This window comes from Alexandromys fortis, unplaced genomic scaffold (genome assembly GCF_014885135.2).
Source record: "Alexandromys fortis isolate MF-2015 unplaced genomic scaffold, M_Fortis_MF-2015_v1.1 scaffold_40, whole genome shotgun sequence".
In the NCBI taxonomy this organism is placed as follows: domain Eukaryota; kingdom Metazoa; phylum Chordata; class Mammalia; order Rodentia; family Cricetidae; genus Alexandromys; species Alexandromys fortis.
In genome coordinates, this window is record NW_026067966.1 from 7,407,629 (window position 1) to 7,425,437 (window position 17,809).

At 37.9% G+C, this 17,809-nt stretch overlaps 1 protein-coding gene across 1 annotated transcript in view; it reads right to left on the reverse strand.

Moving 5' to 3' along the window:
• Positions 1-2,459: 2,459 nt before the first annotated feature.
• Positions 2,460-17,809, reverse strand: part of Unc80 (unc-80 homolog, NALCN channel complex subunit) — a 178,201-nt gene continuing 162,851 nt past the window's right edge. Inside the window, 6 exon segments of the mRNA XM_050154194.1 lie at positions 2,460-4,540; positions 5,519-5,718; positions 6,323-6,434; positions 7,422-7,503; positions 14,193-14,249; positions 16,576-16,714. Of these exon segments, the coding sequence (XP_050010151.1) occupies positions 4,274-4,540; positions 5,519-5,718; positions 6,323-6,434; positions 7,422-7,503; positions 14,193-14,249; positions 16,576-16,714 (857 nt within the window). The 3' untranslated portion in view covers positions 2,460-4,273.

A 17,809-nucleotide genomic window follows, 5' to 3' on the forward strand; every position in this document is an offset into this window, starting at 1 on the left:
CATGGATTCGACAAGAGGAATTTCTAAAAGACAAGGATAGGGTACCTTATAATTTTATTCAAAACATAGCTGATGCTAATTTAGATGCCATGGTTTCTATTGCCACAGACAGAGGTCAATCAAATCTTTAATGTTCTGACACGGACTACCAGAATTCCAGCAGGTCATAATCTGGACAGTGAAGTTAAATTGGTTACCTGTCTTCCATTCCTACATTGCGCTCTATTTTGAAAGGTGGGGGATGGGAAGTGCCTGTAGGTGGATATCAATTGTATCAATAGAAGTGGAAGGGACTGATTGGTGATATTAGGCCAGGCATAGAGTGCAGGTATGAAGAACAAGAGATGAATAAAGAAGGCACACTCCAAGTCTTCAAAAATGATCCTGAATGAGCTAACCCATTCCCAAAGGAGAGAAATGAAATTGGAGAACATTGAATGCTTTTAGATTTATTTTATTATATGTGCATATTCAAACACAGAAGTCAATAGCTTTCATAAATATCTTTCATAAACATCTCAGTATTTATTCATATGCATTTTTCCATGCTCTTTGGTCATTCAGTATTCCTAACAGACTTTATAGCTATCTGAGGGAAGTTGGCTGTGTAGTCAATCCTTTGTTTTTACCTACAAAAATGGCTAATAAAGGACTTTAATCCCATGGTCACAGTGACTATTAAAATATTATGGAGGTACATAGATTTATGATCCTAAATGATCCTTAAATAATATAAGTAAATTTATCATAAACTTTTCCAAGTACATTCTGCCCTCAACTTGTTTTTATTCTCCTGAGTGTCAAATCAGAGTTTGCTTCTGAAATGCTGCAGTTGAGACCCACAAAAGTAAATGAGGGAGTGGGACATTTTACTCACTGCCGAGACACAAGGCCATGAATTGGAAGTGTGAGGTCACAGAGGAACAGTGGGACTCTGGTAAAGTATCCTGTGTAACCCAAGGAAGGTATTTAATTCGTGTTTTAGACTATAATTCTACAACCCTTTCTTCCCTATAGATCTCTGTACATACACTCTTATTTCCTCAGGAACTCTAGGAGGTGGGCAGCAAAATGGAGAAATTTTTTCAACTGACTAAAAAAAAAACCCAGATGTTAAAAGAGAGATGCCATCTTGTTTAAGTTACTCATGGAGGCTCAATGTGAAGCAGCCTTTGCCTCCAGCACTGTCATGTGCCCAGTTGTGCCCTTTGACACTGCAGCTCTCAGTGACTTATCCCAAGGCACTCAGTAACTCACTTTCATTGTCAGAAGAATCAAGTAATTTAATAGAGTTATAGAAAGCAGTGAATGCTGAAAATGAAAATAAAGTGTTTGTTCTAGAAGAATCTGTATCCAGGGTTTAAATTGCTTTAATCTGAATAGTATACATCTCTACCCACGATCATGGATGACATATTTTTATTCCAACATCTCTCTATAAAGTCACTTTCCAAAGGACCAATCTTCATTGAATGTCATTTTTTAATACCTGGTGAAAGGGAGTGCCTGTTTTATCCTTCCTCTGAATGAAATAAATATGATTAAGCAGCATATATTAAGAAATAAATCTATTTTACTAATATTATATTGATCATAAGTGATAATTAGTGCTTAGTCACATTTTGAATATTGTAAAGATTGTCAATTAACTCAAACTTGTTTCTTCTCTTCCCTAACTGTTTTTTTTTTAAGTTGTTCCTTCAAACTCCAGGTAATAGTATTCCTGAGAATACATCTTGTGACAGTCTTATGCACATACATATAGATACTTTAGTCACTACACATAAACAGTCAACACGTTACATTCAACACGTTTAAGGACACCATAAATGGTATGGATGCACACATCTGCAAAATTTCAGAAGCCCAACACGAGAGAGAGCATTTCCACTCTGTAAGTCCCTATTTCTCAGAGTGGACAAGTCTTTTTGTTTTTTCAAGATAAAACACTACTTAGCTTATTAAAAAATTTCTAACAGACTTCCATACATGACAGAGAAGGAGTCAGGTTAAAAGATAGACAGACCAGTAAAATCATTCCTCAAACAGCCCAGCACATTTGAAATATATAAAGGTATTTAGGGTTATTACTGAGTATTTAACAATTCATTGACCCCTACACTTCTTAAATATCTGACATGATTATAGAGATTTTGACTCAAGAATCCCAAAACCGGAACAAAGCACATAGACGCACATAACTCAGATACGTGTATGTAGCAGACATAAGGCCTCTAATGCTAATTGAGCAGCATAGTTTTTAACAGGCAAAATACATCAGTTTAGAACCAGAAAACCACTTGCATGTTGGCTTCTGCACTTAGGGATGAACTCAGCATTAAGCATAAACGATGTGAAGATGATAGAGCACAGAAAAGAGGTCCATTTATCTCCTTGATTTCCCATACTTATTTCTGGAGGTGATACCACCTTGATTTTCTCAACTGGGGGATTTTAAATTTTATTCTAATTCATTTATAGATACCTTTATCATCTTTGTGAATGGGGCCATAGTCCCAAAATATATTTGATTTTATAAATCACAATATAAACTATGCTTATTTAATAAACAATTCTAACATAAAAATCATTTTCCTTTATGACTTGTTGGATTGATAGGTCTCCTCTTTTTATACATGTACATTTCATAGCCAACATAGTCAACATTTGAGCATATAGAATATATTTTGAACTCATCTCCACACAAACTCTGTTAACCCTCTATTTGAAGACTAACACACACACACACACACACACACACACACACCCATACCAGTGTAGGTATGTATTTCTTTCAATGCTTAGTAGTTATGTAACATTTCTCTAATGTAAACGGCTAAACTTCTGAAGACCATTTATGAACTGCACGACGCCCAGCCCTTTAATAATCTACTAAGTACTGGCCTCACAAGCCTTCCAATTTTTATTTTATTTTTTGAAGTAACTGCACTTCAAGTTAAAGCCCTATTTGTGATATATACAAGCTGTCTGAGTCTATGAAGAAATTGGTTACTCTGTATTTTTCCTCATTAACTGAGATCTCTTAAGGATCATAGAATATTTGACTACTGAGAAAAATTATTTTCCGATCTAATTCTAACAACTTAACTTTGATGTATGAAAATATGCCCTCAGGGGGCAGGCACAAGAACTGTAAGGAAATATAATCCCCTTTCCCAATAGAGCCAATTTAGACACTGCTGTATGTAGTTGTGGCTAGAAGCAGGAATGCCATCTCTTTCAAGCAATGCTATTTACATTTAGCTTTTTATAATTGTATAGCTGTCTATGTCATTAATTCAGAATCATATCTGAGAATTCCTAATGTGATATGAAATGGGCTGTGGCATTAGAATTTTAATTTATAGCATTTAGTGAAAATGACAGTTAAAAATAAATTTTGAAAATTCCACAGCTCTAAAAAAATAGTGTTTTGTTCCTTTAATTTCTAGATATATTGTTGACCAAAACAAAAATAACTGCTAGGTTTTTAATTTAGTGTCTCCAATCTAATTATTTTTCTTGTTGGTTGTTTTTATGTGAGTTGCAATGCTTATAGCCACATAATGTAAAATTTTTGAAACTACAAAAATAAACATTTTCAGGAAATGTATAATGTGAGTATCTTAAAAGATTGCATTCCTCTTTAGAACATATAGTCAGCGGTCTTATGAGGGAAGCAACAGTATATACTCTCAACTGTCTGTAATAGTATATATATTCTTAACTGTCTGTAATAGTATATATTCTCAACTGTCTGTAATAGTATATATTCTCAACTGTCTGTAATAGTATATATTCTCAACTGTCTGTAATAGTATATATTCTCAACTGTCTGTAATAGTATATATTCTCAACTGTCTGTAATAGTATATATTCTCAACAATCTGTAATAGTATATATATTCTTAACTGTTTGTAATGGTATATACTCTCAACTGTTTGTAATAGTATATACTTTCAACTGTCTGTAATGGTATATATTCTCAACTGTCTGTAATAGTATATATTCTTAACTGCTCAAAGCAAGGTGTTCAGAATGTGCATTGGAATGGCCCTTTCCCCCTATTCCTGTTTTTATGATCTTCACACGACTGAAGACTTTTAGCTATTGATTTTTAAGGTGGTGATAACACATAAAGAGCGTTGACAGCAAAATATGCTCAGACGTAATGCCACGCACTGGCTATAAAGTGCTGTTTTGGAATTAAGCCTTCCCATCAAAAGCATTCTGCTGCCAGCAGTCTCCTGTGCACTGCCCCTGCAACAGAGACCTAAACATGGGGCTTGTCTGGTGCTGTATCTTTCTCCCCCAGGTCAGGAGGAGTGAAAGTGAACTGGCTGGACAGCAGGGGGTTCTCCATGCCATTTTCCTCGCTGATGTGAAGGACAGTATCTCCATGCTGCAGGAGGCTGGATGTCTCAAGGCCAGTGAAGTCATCAGGGTCTGAGAGTTGAGTAGAGAGGGGACTGTGTACTGCAGCACCTTGTACTTCTGTATTCTCCTTTTGTTCTTCTTCTTCAGCAAGAAGGGGCTCACTCTGTGATCAAAGGATCATAACATCATGGACCAGAGAAGAACATAAAAACGGCTATGTAGCTCTAACTGGACAAGAACTCAAAGGTGAGTCCAAGCCCTAACTCCTGTCTCAGGGATGATCTATAAGGGCCCTTCCCGCTTTCAAAGCATTGGTTTTCTATCCGTTGACATATAATTTTTTTGGGGGGAAGGGCCCATGCATATCTTATAATCTGTAAAATTGAAATGATACAAAGTATTGCTACATACAGTTCCTTTTAAATATTGATGCAAATATGTATGCTAATATTATCCTTTGTTTTCTTTAACTATCACATCAGAATATGGTACCTGTAGAAATTTCTTTCATTCTGGGAGTGGTGGCACACACCATTAATCCCAGCATTCAGGAGGCAGAGACAGGACGATCTCTCTGAGTTTGAGGCTAGCCTGGTCTACAAAATGAGTTCTAGGACAGGCTCCAAAGCTACACAGAGAAACCCTGTCTCCAAAAAAAAAAAAAAAAAAAAAAAAGAAGGGAAAAGAAAAGAAAAAATTTATTCATAAAAGCAAAATAAAATAATACTAATAATACTATGAGAAGGCTTCATCTACGCTAGTAACTTTCACATGCTTTACTTGAAAAATATTCCAACTGTGTATCAAATTTTTGTTGTCAGTGATTATTCCAGCTGAAAATTATTTCTTAAATTAGTGGAAAAAAATTTCTTAATTTAGTAGAAAGCATAAAGTTTTCCACTAAAGACATCTCTTGGTCCTTCTTACTTATAGATACATTATTGACCAAACACTTTATATAGATTTGCTTTTTCACAATGGCAAAAATAGTATCTGTTTGGGCAATAACATATTACAGACCCAGACTTAATTATTCAGAAGAAATAGTTCAGAAATTATTCATTTCTGAATATCACATCTAAGTAATTCCTGCAAATAAGGATGCAAGGTGCAGGCCTTGCTGCCTCTGTAGTGCTTTCACCTGCTTGGGAGACACGCTGTGAAGGTCTGCAACAACAATGGCAGGCGAGGATGTGAGCACTGGTTTGTCACTTCCTTCAGGCTTCCTGGATGGCCCTGGGCTGCAGCCCTGTGGTTGGCCTGTGGCAGGAAGTATGTCTGTTGTGGTGGCTGTTGGCTCTGACTGAGCCTCAATGAAGGTCACAGATCGCTTCTGGTCAACTGTAGGTTAAAGGTGAACTGATAAGTAGGAGAGAAATTGGCTATTGGTGCTTAATAATTGATATTAACCAGTGATTATCATAAAGATGTTGCTGGTTTGTATTAAATGAGATCTTATATGGCCATTCTATATATCTGTATTTCTCCTTCTTATATAGAATAGAGAAAAACAAAATTGAGAGAAATTAATTTCTACATAAACGGCCTGAAGCAAGATGCAAAGTCTAACTTATCATGATGACCCTACTGATGAGTTCTAGAACCAAAACCACAAAGAGCTATCCACCATGCCACCTTTACTAAGAAGCAGAATGGTCTGGTTTCTGGATTCAGTAAAGAAAACACAACCTTTTACATTCAGGTTTCAGAATATTAACAATTTACCTTGGGTCGTTCCAATTATCTAGGTTCACAGAGAGTGGGGAAAGGTTGGGGAAGATGAGAAGAGAAAAAAAGAAGTAGTAACGTTGTCTGGGAAACATCCTGAGACCTCCCCCAAAGTAAGGTTATTGGCATCTCCTCATTTTCTGCAGGCCTTCTAGACCAAGCTGCCTACCATGAAAACAGTGGTGTGATCAGAAGGGGCACATGATAGCTCCCTCACCAGATGGCTTTGTTTTAGGTTGAATGCTCCTGCGAGTGGTGGACAGTCGAGCCCCGTGGCGGTTTCTGGGTTCAGTTTGAGTCTTCTGCCTTGACAGAAGAGGGCGTCTTAGCTGAAGAAAATAGATAAATAAAACTGGCAAGAAAAGCCAACCGTCTGGGAACCCTGAATCCACAATCTCACTTGTTCCTTCCCGTACCCTTGAAACATCAATGGACTTGAAATGCTAAATTTGAGAATTTCAGTGGATAGAAATCCCCAAAATAATGTTATTACCTGACTCTTGCTCATCTAAAACTATAGTTGAACCTCTCTTAACTCTCAGAGAGATGTATTAAGAAACCAGCTTGAGCAAAACATTGGCACTTCACTCTGACTTTTGCTTAGAAAGCAATGTATAATTCAGAAGTGGTGGTGCATACCTGGAATCCCAATACTCAGGAGCCCGAGGCAGGAGGATTGCGTGTGATACCAGCTTGGACTATGTATTGAAACCATGTCTGGAAATTGAGAAATAAGAGGAGATAGGTGTGCGGGAGAGACGGAAAGAGGGAGATGAGGGGAAGAGAAAGGGAGGGATCTCACCTAAGGAAATCACTCCCAAGCTGGCTTCCAACTCTATGTAACCCAGGCTGGCATCATAACCCTCCTCTCTCAGCCTCCTATGTTCTGGAAATACAGATATTCATCACAACACCCGGCTGAAAATATGATCTTCTGTCTCAATATTAAATTAAATCTCTAATGCCAAGGTGAGAAAGAACCTATCTCCAACCCTATAAAAGCAGGTACTTGGTTAACTGTATAACAGCCAGTGAGTTTGACTGGGAAAGAAGCTTGCCAGTAGAGAACAAGAAGATTTGTAGGCTGACACCCCTTTTCAAACAATCAGCTTTGTACAACAAAAGCTTCATATTTGCAATAGAAAGCTCACAGGCTCAGTTTGCCCAAGCATTTGCCAAGCATACTTTACGGTTGCTGTGCACGGCTTATTTCAGGCAAAAAGGCCAAGTGTAATCTTAATAAGCAAAGATATTAGCAAGCAAGTGGATCTTCCATCTTACGGGATGACTCTCGTAGCATCTCAGGGTCTACTTACCTGCCTCAGGCCCCTTTTCCTCCCCAGTGGCTGCTGCAGGAGGAGGTTCTGCTGGCCAGGTTCACTCTGTACACTCGCCACCCTGCCAAGCATCAACAGCATTAGTCTACCCTCGAGACAGCTTCAAAGACCATTCTCTGGTGGGTGTTAGCCAAAACCACTTATATGAAACAGTCACTTCAAAGATATTGTTATCTTTGAAGGATCATTGGGGAAGACTCCCTGGGGTAGGGGGTTCTCAAAGGCTTGGAAAGGAGGACAAGGCCTTGTAGCCCCAAGCTGTCAAAATTGAGATTCTGTTTTCAGTCACTGATGCTGGATCTACCATTCAGCAGGACAATGGTTTGATCAAACCCCTGGTTTGGAAGCCATCAAAAGGCTTAACATGTCATATTCTAATCTCAATTTTTTTTCAAGGGGAATGGAAACGCTGGCGACAAATACACACAAACAACTTTGTCACATGGATGGGAACACCTGTTTTAAAACTTCCGATTTAAATGAAAATAAGATGGACAGATATTGAACACATCAGACACAGAATCCATTTGGGTGAAGGGACACATTCAACACATGTTTGCAGCCTGAAGTCTCTGTGACAGCTGAGCAAATAGTCACACGGGTAGAACATTTAAATATTTTTGAAAACTATTTTAGATTTAAAAGGCTGACAAGGAAACTGGCAGTGCAGCTCAATTAGCTGCACTCAAGGGAACGGTGCAGTGGATAACAGGAACAGTCTGCTCCCCCCAAATTACTGTGTATGTGTGTCTCGTTAGCAAAAAGGACTACTGACAGGGTCTGCTACTTTAGTGTTGGTGAAGCTGAACAAACTGGAATGGGCCATGATTCTTTTTCATTCTTCATGCATGTATCATAGTTTTCTACAATGGGAGAGAGAATGAAAAGAGAAATACACTGTGCCCATATGGCATTTGAATTCTGTGGTTGATGTCAATGGGATTAATTGATTTATGGTTAAATGATGTCTTTGCCTTTGCAAAAGGAGAGTCATCTACAGATATTGTAATGGTAAAACATCCCACAGAGGAACCCAGTCAGCAACTGTCCACAAAAAGAAATAGAGAATGATCATACCCACATATTTCTGGTTTTTTTTTAATGTGCTACATAAACTACTTGCTGCACTTTTAGTAAAAGAAATTAGTTACAAGATGGGTATTCAGATGCTTCTCATGTGTGGCAGGCTAACAATTGCAGTTCAGATGGGTATTCAGATGCTTCTCAGGTATGGCAGGCTAATAATTGCAGTTGGTGCAGTCAAAGCTATCATTTAAAGTACAACTCGTATTTTTACTAGAAGAAAAAGCAATGACTCATTAAGATCTGTCAAATTTTCTATGAAATAGGGATATGATTACATCATCTGAGTTATGCAACACAAAATTCTACAAAGAACACTAAAAAAGAGGCATTTAAAACTTCTTTTCTTGCCCCAAAATGAAGTTCAACCGATTGATGTGCATTACATGACTGCCGCGTGTATGAAGGAACTCTGTGCTAAAGGAACAGTGCAGCGCATCTTGATCATCAGTCCAGACTATGATGCTGGCATGTCTGAAATGACATCTCCTTCTTAGTCATCCATTTTAACATGTGTCTGTTAAGTTGGAAAGCATATATATGCACACAAGTAGAAACACATTTCTCCCAATACCAAGCAAAGCTACCATTGGAATGGATTCTTCATTGACATCTAGATGTTACCTCAGTTCCCTTGGCCATAAAAGGAGGTCAATACTTACCAACTACCTCCCATTAAGGTAGAGAAAAGAAGTTAGTTGATGTAAAATGGCTTGTATATGACAAGTGACATGTATAGCATGCTTTCTTGTTTTACATTTGTTTTTTGTGATGAGTTTATTGCTTCTCGGAAACTAAAAGGAAGTATTTATTGGAAAATAATGGGGCAGAGAAAATGAATATGAGGCAGTCCTCTGACATCATTTTTATTTACTAATCTGAGGTTGTGAGAAAAAATGGTGCAAGAAAAGAAAAAGTATACATTACTTGGAGAGTTAAATGTCACAACATAACAGTAATTTTATGATGGTTCCTCCAGGGGAAGATCATGAGCATCAACATTTCTCTATGGACAGAGAGGCTTGTAGCTGAGAAATCTATTGTCTTTAGTAATTGATTATTCTAGGTAAATAATGTAGGAATGTGCACATCAAAAATGAAATCATAGAACATGCTCCTGGAACACGTTCCAGGCAATACATTATACTTGCCCTAGAAATACGATGATGAAATTTCTCCTTGCTGCGTCAATGAATTAAATCACATGAAGAATAAACACATAAAAAACTAACAATGTAATGAAGGCAAAATTTTCATATCTTGGAGTTTACTTCAAACTGGAACTTACTATAAAAATTAGCTTCAATGTAGTGTCCATTTCTTCACATAATGTAATACCTCAATCACTTGTAGGAACTGGGAGAAACCAAGATCTTCATACTAAGAACCTATCTGCATTATGTCCTACTTCCTATATTACATTTTTGAAGCAGTCTCATCTAAAGTCTTCATCTACCATAAATGCAATAATCAAAATTATTTTCCTTATCAAGAAGTTACAATATTTTATTAGGAGATCTCAAATTTCAAAAGTGTACTTCAGTGGGCAACTAAATACTTTTAAATAACTTTAAATATATACTTTTTATTCAACATTTATGAAAAACAATAGAGAAGTTGAAATGGTGTTACGATTTGCCAAACTAGTTGATCAAATAGTAAAAGCTTTATCTTGCTTAGAACACTGGTTTGCTGGAAGTATTAATTTTAAGAATGACAGCTGTCTTAACCAAACAGGGTGAAACAGTAAGTATAAAATCTAATAAAGCTTTCCAGATTTAAACTAACATCTTGCAAAACATTCCTAAGTCAATAGCCTTAGCTGTAGAGGTCTTGGTTTGTTACCCTGCTGGCCTGGAATGTATTGTGCGCCTGCTACAGCCTCCCAAGGGCTAGGGCTACACGACAAGCCTGTGTTGGCATGTCTTTCCGAGTTCCTGAAAATATCTCCTTGGAAAAATGATAGTAAGATCCAAATTTTAGAGGAGAAAATTCAGCCAGGGCACAGCAGAGTTGGTGGGATTCAAACTGTGATTCAAAACTAGTTCCTATTTATAATACAAGGAAGCAATTAATAAGCTAGGGGAATTTGTGCAATGTTAGAAAAATGGTTTTGATAAGATCACCTCCTTTACCTTGCTGCAGCATAATGGCCTGGACTGAAGTGTATACATAAGTGTATATTTCCTAATCATACGACGATAGCATTTCTTTAAATAAGCACTGTGTAAACAAGGAGCCATTCAGTAATGCAGGCTTAAATTTGTGTCACCCAAATTATAAAAAATAAACCATGTACTTCAATACATCATATACATAAAAAGTTAAGCAGACACTCTGGATGACAACACCCTCTGATAGTGAATTGGTGTGTTTATTGTTTCTTTCTGTATTTTTGGCTTGAGCTTTCGTTTGGTTATAGAACCCTGGAAGTGGGCATGATACGTGTGGCACAGCAATTTGTCCCGAGTGACTGACTGCATTGCGGTGGGAACTCACAACATCAGCACTAAAGGAGCCACAGGCAGACAGCAGGCGAGCAAGCAGAAGACCAAAGCTCACTCTTGCCTCTCACAAACATTGTTTCAGTGTGCTACTCAGCCTCCACAGCACCTGTGAGGCTGTCAGTGCTACAGAATTTCCAGACTAGAGTTTCAGATCAGCAAAGGCAAAGCGGGCATTGTGGGTCCCAGTGCACACCATCTTGGCCCTGTCTTTTCAGCTGTACTAAAGGTTGCTGGGACCTTTCTTGCATTTTAAGAACACCAGGCAAGTTTTCATGCTTAGGGGTTATGTATGAGCATGAGACGGGCATTACACATGGGTTATTGTTATTTCATCTAGACTACAGTCTTGCTCAAACTTGGACTGAATCCTCTGTGTAACTATGACTAAGCTTTTCCAAGATTAAAATGCTGAGATAATTTCTTTTTAAATTGAGAGTTCACTGTTGACTCCTGCTTTTAAAAGTATCTAACATGTCTAAACAAATTCTGGGTCTCAACTATAAACATCTGGCCTTAAGGACTTAAATCACTTTTCTAGATCTCTATTATTCTGGAGGGAAAATATGCCCATGATATACACATGTGTTTGAGAAACGTCTACACTGAGTTTTTATGCCTCTTAGAGCAGCGCTCTCCATAGAAGAAAAGTCTTCCATGAAATTTTGATTTATCCTATTAATTTCCAATAGAAGTTTTAAGAAACAGAACCAGACAGAAAACAATGTTTCTGATGGGAGTTTGGGGGCTGAGTCTTTAAAAGAAATGTATTAGTGTAATTTTGTAAAAATCTTAGAAGTTTCTAATTAGGGTATAAATCTTTTTCAGTTCCCATCACCTTATCTGGCTGTCTTTTCCACTCAGCCTGCATAGTCCAGCTTGGCTCCTTTGTCTAAAACAAGTGGCCTCTCAAAAGCAAAGTCCTAGAAAAGCTAAACAAGGATCGGGGTGGGTGTGTGGCAGGGTTTACTGGATTCCTTTCTGTGTGCTTCTTATTAAGCTTGGGTCAGATTTTCTTCAGGATAACTGTGAGAGTGCTTCAGATCCTACTGCTAAAATGCATTTTACCTGTAATTCACATGGTTATCAACCTTTCTATTTCTGTATTTTAAGAATGTGCATAAAGAGTTCTTGTGCCAAAAAATAAGAAAGCCTCCAAACAAAATATTTAAAAAACATGCCATTTAATAAGCCCTCCTTTTAGTGCGTGCTCACACTTCCTCTCCTCCCAAGAGAACTTGCTGACACAACGGCACTCAGGATACAGCTTGCAGCATATGGCAAAGGTGGACGTGCTAGTGCTTGGTGGGAAGCCTCCACATTAATAAAATTATTCCAGAATCAAAAGGAAATTGTTTCTATCTCCATGTCTTAATGACCATCGCTGGGCCTGGTGACTAACACCAAGGTCCAAAGAAAAACAGTGCCAGCAGCAACAAATCAACAACAGCTGACTTAAGATGGTCATCAAAATGCTAACATGATTAATTCACCTGGAGACGAGGGCTCTAATTCTGGCTCTGAATTAGTCTTAGCACCTAGCACAAACATTGAGTTTTCTCCTTTTGCACCAGACCTAGCACAGGAGTTAGTTCCAATAACTCTAGTCATTTGAACCCTGAGCTCGCCAATAAAAATCAACTCTACCCTGTCTCCTCTCAAGCACACTGGGCTGTGACTTCAGCTAGCAGAAGTAGAATCTGGACTAAACTCTCAGCACAAAGCCATCCAAAGAGAAGCCTGACTAATACTCCCTATCCTTAATCATCCACTGATCATACTTTCTGAAAATAAGGTTGTCCTAGTCCATATGCAATGTTAAGCATTAAGCAATTACAGCTTTGAAAGCACCGATGCCCTGCTAGATTTTGTTGCAAGTTCTTCAGACATACAAACTATTAAGGGAAATCTCCAGGACTGTGGTTTTCAACCTCCCTCGCCCTACGGCTCCTGCTAATTTATGTTGCTCTCTGCAGCACTTCCACTTTTACCAATAGGAGACTAATCTGTCCAAGCAAGGGCTCGCAAACACAAATGAATGTCATGAATTATGGATCCAGTAAAAAAAAAAAAAGACCTGATGATGGACTAAATTTCCCATTTTCAGTTGAAGAAGAAAATGTGAAATCTGAACAAGATGCAAAGAAAACAAAAGACAACCTTTCACAGGAACGGCCTCTCAACATTTCCTCATCTTTGGAATAAAGCAATAGACGGGGTAGGGCATTCACTATAGAATGCAGCCCTGGGAGCGTTTTCTCTTGGGATGGGACAAAGACTCTAAAGATGAACAAGAAGCATAGCCCCTAATGAGGATTAGTTGAGAGGTGTAAATCAACAGCACAAGATTAGGAATGTTTGACGTGGTTTATCTGAGTGTTAAAGGTGCAGTACCCATTTCTGAACGATTAAGCAAATTGTCTAGGTATTCTACTGTTTTCATTGCATGACTTCTGTTACTACTTACCAAGAAAAATTTGCAATAGACTTTTCACAGCGAGTTTTCGAGTCATGTTTGTGCTAGAGCCAATATTCTTGACATGTGTCTGAACACACTACAACGATGGCACGCTGGGCAGCGTGCATCAGAGAGAAGCAGTCGCCCACATTGGCAGTGGCAGCGCTGTTCCCACAGCGCCACTGTTTTCTGACCATCTATGACGTTAGCTATAAGGTCTGATTCGACTGAGTACAGGGGCTTCCTGAGAGGGAACTGTACTAAAAAGACCCCCATAAAGCAATTCCCAGTGAATATAAGTGTGGAAATGAATGATTAGATGGGGGGAGGTACTGGGTATGGGACCCAGGGTCTAGCACATGCTAAGCACCTGTTACTACCACTGAACTACACCCCTAGTCCTTGGTATATAAAGTATTTTGGTCATTCATTAGTCATGCCCCATAGAAAATTCTGCAGTTTTTTTTTTTTTAAATTAAGGTTTTTAGACTATTTGTGATTGATCTCTGAAGCTGTCTGTAGAGAAAGAGGGTCTGCTACACCTTTGACTCCAGGCTCGTGTGTTCATGAACAACACAGGGCGAAGGATGGAAAGAGGTACCAAGACGGGCAAGAGGAAACGGAGGAGACATTGTGACGGAGGTGACAGGGAACAGCTAGTTTCCCAGAACAGACACCAATAGACAGGTAGCTTTGACACTGTACCTAGAGAGGCTGCCCTCGGCGGCCAGGCCCTGGGAGTCATCGAGGACATTAGGTTCACTGCAGGAGGGGTAGGGAGATGAAGCATTTAGGGGAAGAAAATGCAGAAGGAAAAAAAAAGAGAAAGAAAAAGAAAAGGGAAAGGGGGAAGAAAAAAAAGCATGCAATTTTCTGTTTCCAAGAACTGAAAATAAATAAATTTAACAGAACAAGGAAGGAAAAGGAGACAGTCAACCATTTCACCTTGTGCTGGGTTTGTCAAGACATAGGACTCAAGGCAATGGGGGAAGGAAAGACCGGATGGGTACGACTCTCAGAGGAGCGCTCTGTTTATTGGTCAAGAGTTAAAATGAGCTCCAAATGGAGACGTGAGCTCGGAAATGCTTCGCAGAGTAGACCCGCAGAAGATGAGTCTACGAGCTCTTTAGTAGCCTTTTGGCTAGGTGGTTAGTATTTTAGCATATCTTATGGACACAGAATTTTAATGATCAGACCTCACATTTTCTTGTAGAGCCTAACATTACTACACAGAAACCACTTACCATGAATGGCCACAGCCAAAGTCTGGAAACTGATGCGTTAAGAAAAGCAAAGACAGAGCCCAACTCCCCTGCTAATTTTGCAATGACAATATCAATAAACAGAAGGAAGGGATCTTCAAAACATTACAAAGAACTCACATTTACCTCCCTATTATTCACTCTCTACTGACTGAATTGTAAATACAACGGAAGTCTGTCATTTGGTTAGTTAGTAGCAGTTTATCAACTTATTTGGATGCAGCTGAACTGATGTTTGTTAGCACATCTGTGCTATATTTTATCCACATTCCCATCAGAACTAGCACTGAGCTAGGCAACCATAAGGCATTCAATAAATATGTATTAAATTGTGTATAATCAAGTATCTACAAAACTGAAAGGACGATTATCAAAGATCTGAGTGTCTCTGTCTCCAGAAAGAGAATCTTTCTTTTTTGGTAATGGACAAAGACAGTGTTCCCTTCTCCAATTTTCCAAAATATAATCCAAGAACAAAGTGATTCATTGTAATATATTCTTTTTAACTTCTGGGATATGTTTATACTAGATAAAAATTTCCTTTGCAAGTAAGTTGATCCATCATTATATGCACGGAAAAAAATTAGTAGTTTGACTTATTTTGAACAGCTCAAAAGCTCTCTAGTTACAATTTATATTATTTTAAATACAAACATGTGGATAGTAAAAACTAAGAATAAATTAATAGTTGCCAACAGTAACTGCTTATATTACTTTCTTTGGACATGTTGTTTGGCTCTTGGTTCCATATTTAATTTATAAAATCTTTTTTGCTCAAAGAGAAATTATCAAGTTTTAGGTTACATGAACTATTTATTGGGTGTTTGGGGTATAGTGTACTCCTGTATATAAACCAGATCAATTTGAACGCAATCATATATCCCTTTTGATATTATGTTCTCTGTGTGAATTGTGCTACTAAGGGTATTAAAATGACAGTAGCGAGGGATTTAGCTCAGTGACGTAGCATACATATGGCTGGACTGCAAAATACAAACTAACACACTAAAAGTCAGGCAACAATTCTTGAAATGAACATATTAGTTGTTTTAAAAACAGATTAACTCTTAGCTCATTTTTTAATTATAACTTTATTTAAAATATGTAGAATTAAAACATGAGTGTTTATTTAAGTATAATTTTAAATTTAAATTTCATAAATTATATAATTTTGTTTTCCCCAAGTATTAAAAGTTTAAAAACTATAGCCCCAAACTTGTTTTTAAAATTACACTCATATGGCAGAGAACACCGAGGGAAACGCTATAAATGCTTTAGGCCTTGAATCTGAGAGTTGTTGCTCTAGAAGGTCCCCTTCTGATCATTTCACCCCACTTTAGCACATAGCGAGAGAGCTGTGAACTGCATGGAAGTGGCCTTCCCATGGTCCACACAGTGTCAGAGGTATGTTTTCTGCTTGGTGAAGCATTCTTACATGTGTTTGAACATTAACTGCAGAAGGCTAAACTCCCAGAGTATCACATAAACTGGTCTACTCTTGCCAAATAACCATTTTCTTGCTTGATGATAAATCTGGCGTATAAGGATGACATCAACCAGAAGAAAAAAATTTATATTCCTATTTATGGATAGCTCAATAAGAAATAATACTTGGACCTAACAGTGTGGTCTCATTTCGACCTGGCTTAGAAAGCTACAACTATTACACATAGGAACCTTCTTGAAAGTACTTTCTTGAACAGTTTCTCTAGAAACATAACCCATACTTGCTTCTCATTCAGTTTTTATAGGCTGATGTTGGTGTTTGTTTGGAATTTTTTCTTTTGCCCCCAAATACAGAATATAAGACAGTCATAGGCCTTTACCTTTGGCTGGGTAACATGCCCACCTCAGCCTGAGGTGCAGACATGCTGGAGACGTGGCTGGAGAACCGCCTCCTTCCAAGGGCACTCAGGAGACTAGCTTCCTGTTCACTTACCACACTGGGCATGCTCACAGAGTCATCTGAAAGTGCGAAGGGATCGATGTTACAAAATCATGATACCTATCAGTGGTACTTGAGTTCCATCCCTGGCTTGGGTACCACCTCATGGCTGTCTTTAAAGCTAAACAATCACAACCATCTTTGTACAAACAATAACACAGCAAGCGAATCAATGATACTTCTTCATGTCTACACATCTCCTACCTCCCCACGCAGTAGAGCAGCCTTCACAAAACACATGCAAACTTCTTATTTACTTTTATAAGTATAAACCAATGTGTACCCACAAATTAAAGATTTCAGAAAAGCTAGGTTGTACATATACGTGTAAAGACTATTGCAGCAATAGTTCAGTTGGAGTTTGCTTTGGAAGAAGTCAATTCCATTTCCTTGACATCAAAAAACTACTCAGTACATTTAATGATTTCTAGATTGCTGTGGGAAGCAATATTGCAGATATTGTAGGAAAAAATACTGGAAAACTGTAATATCCTGAAGTGTTTATTTTAATCTAAATTTTCAATTTTTAACGAGGCCCCCTTTCTCTGCAGAAGCAGAAATTAATTTACCTAAATCCATAAGAAAGTTAGCTTTAGTACAATATTTTCACAAGTTGACTTCATGCTAAGTGATTTAATACTGTTTGTTACTAAACCACATAAACTTCAATAAACAAATTGTGTTTTGCAGATGTGTGCTACTATGGAAAGTCATCTGTACATTTAGAATATTCTAAGTGATATTTCCATTATACATTTTCAAATAAAATCATAAATATGAAAACTGCTATAGATTTTAATTTGTTATACAACAATTTGGACTGAATTTTGACATATTACCTTTGTGTATGTTTACAAAGAAGCTAAAAGTAGTGGTGCATGCCTTTACTCCAAACATTTGTGAGGCAGAGGCAGGTGGATCTCTGTGAGTTCAAGGCCAGCCTGGTCTGCAGAGGGAGCTCTAGGAGAGGCTCCAAAGCTACAGAGAACTCTTGTCTCAAAAAAACCAAAAAAAAAAAAAAAAAAAAGTTAAAAAATTGGAAAACTTTCTAGAACACATTGAACTACAGAAGCCTTTCCTGGCTTCTCACTGATTATCATTAACTATGTATCTAA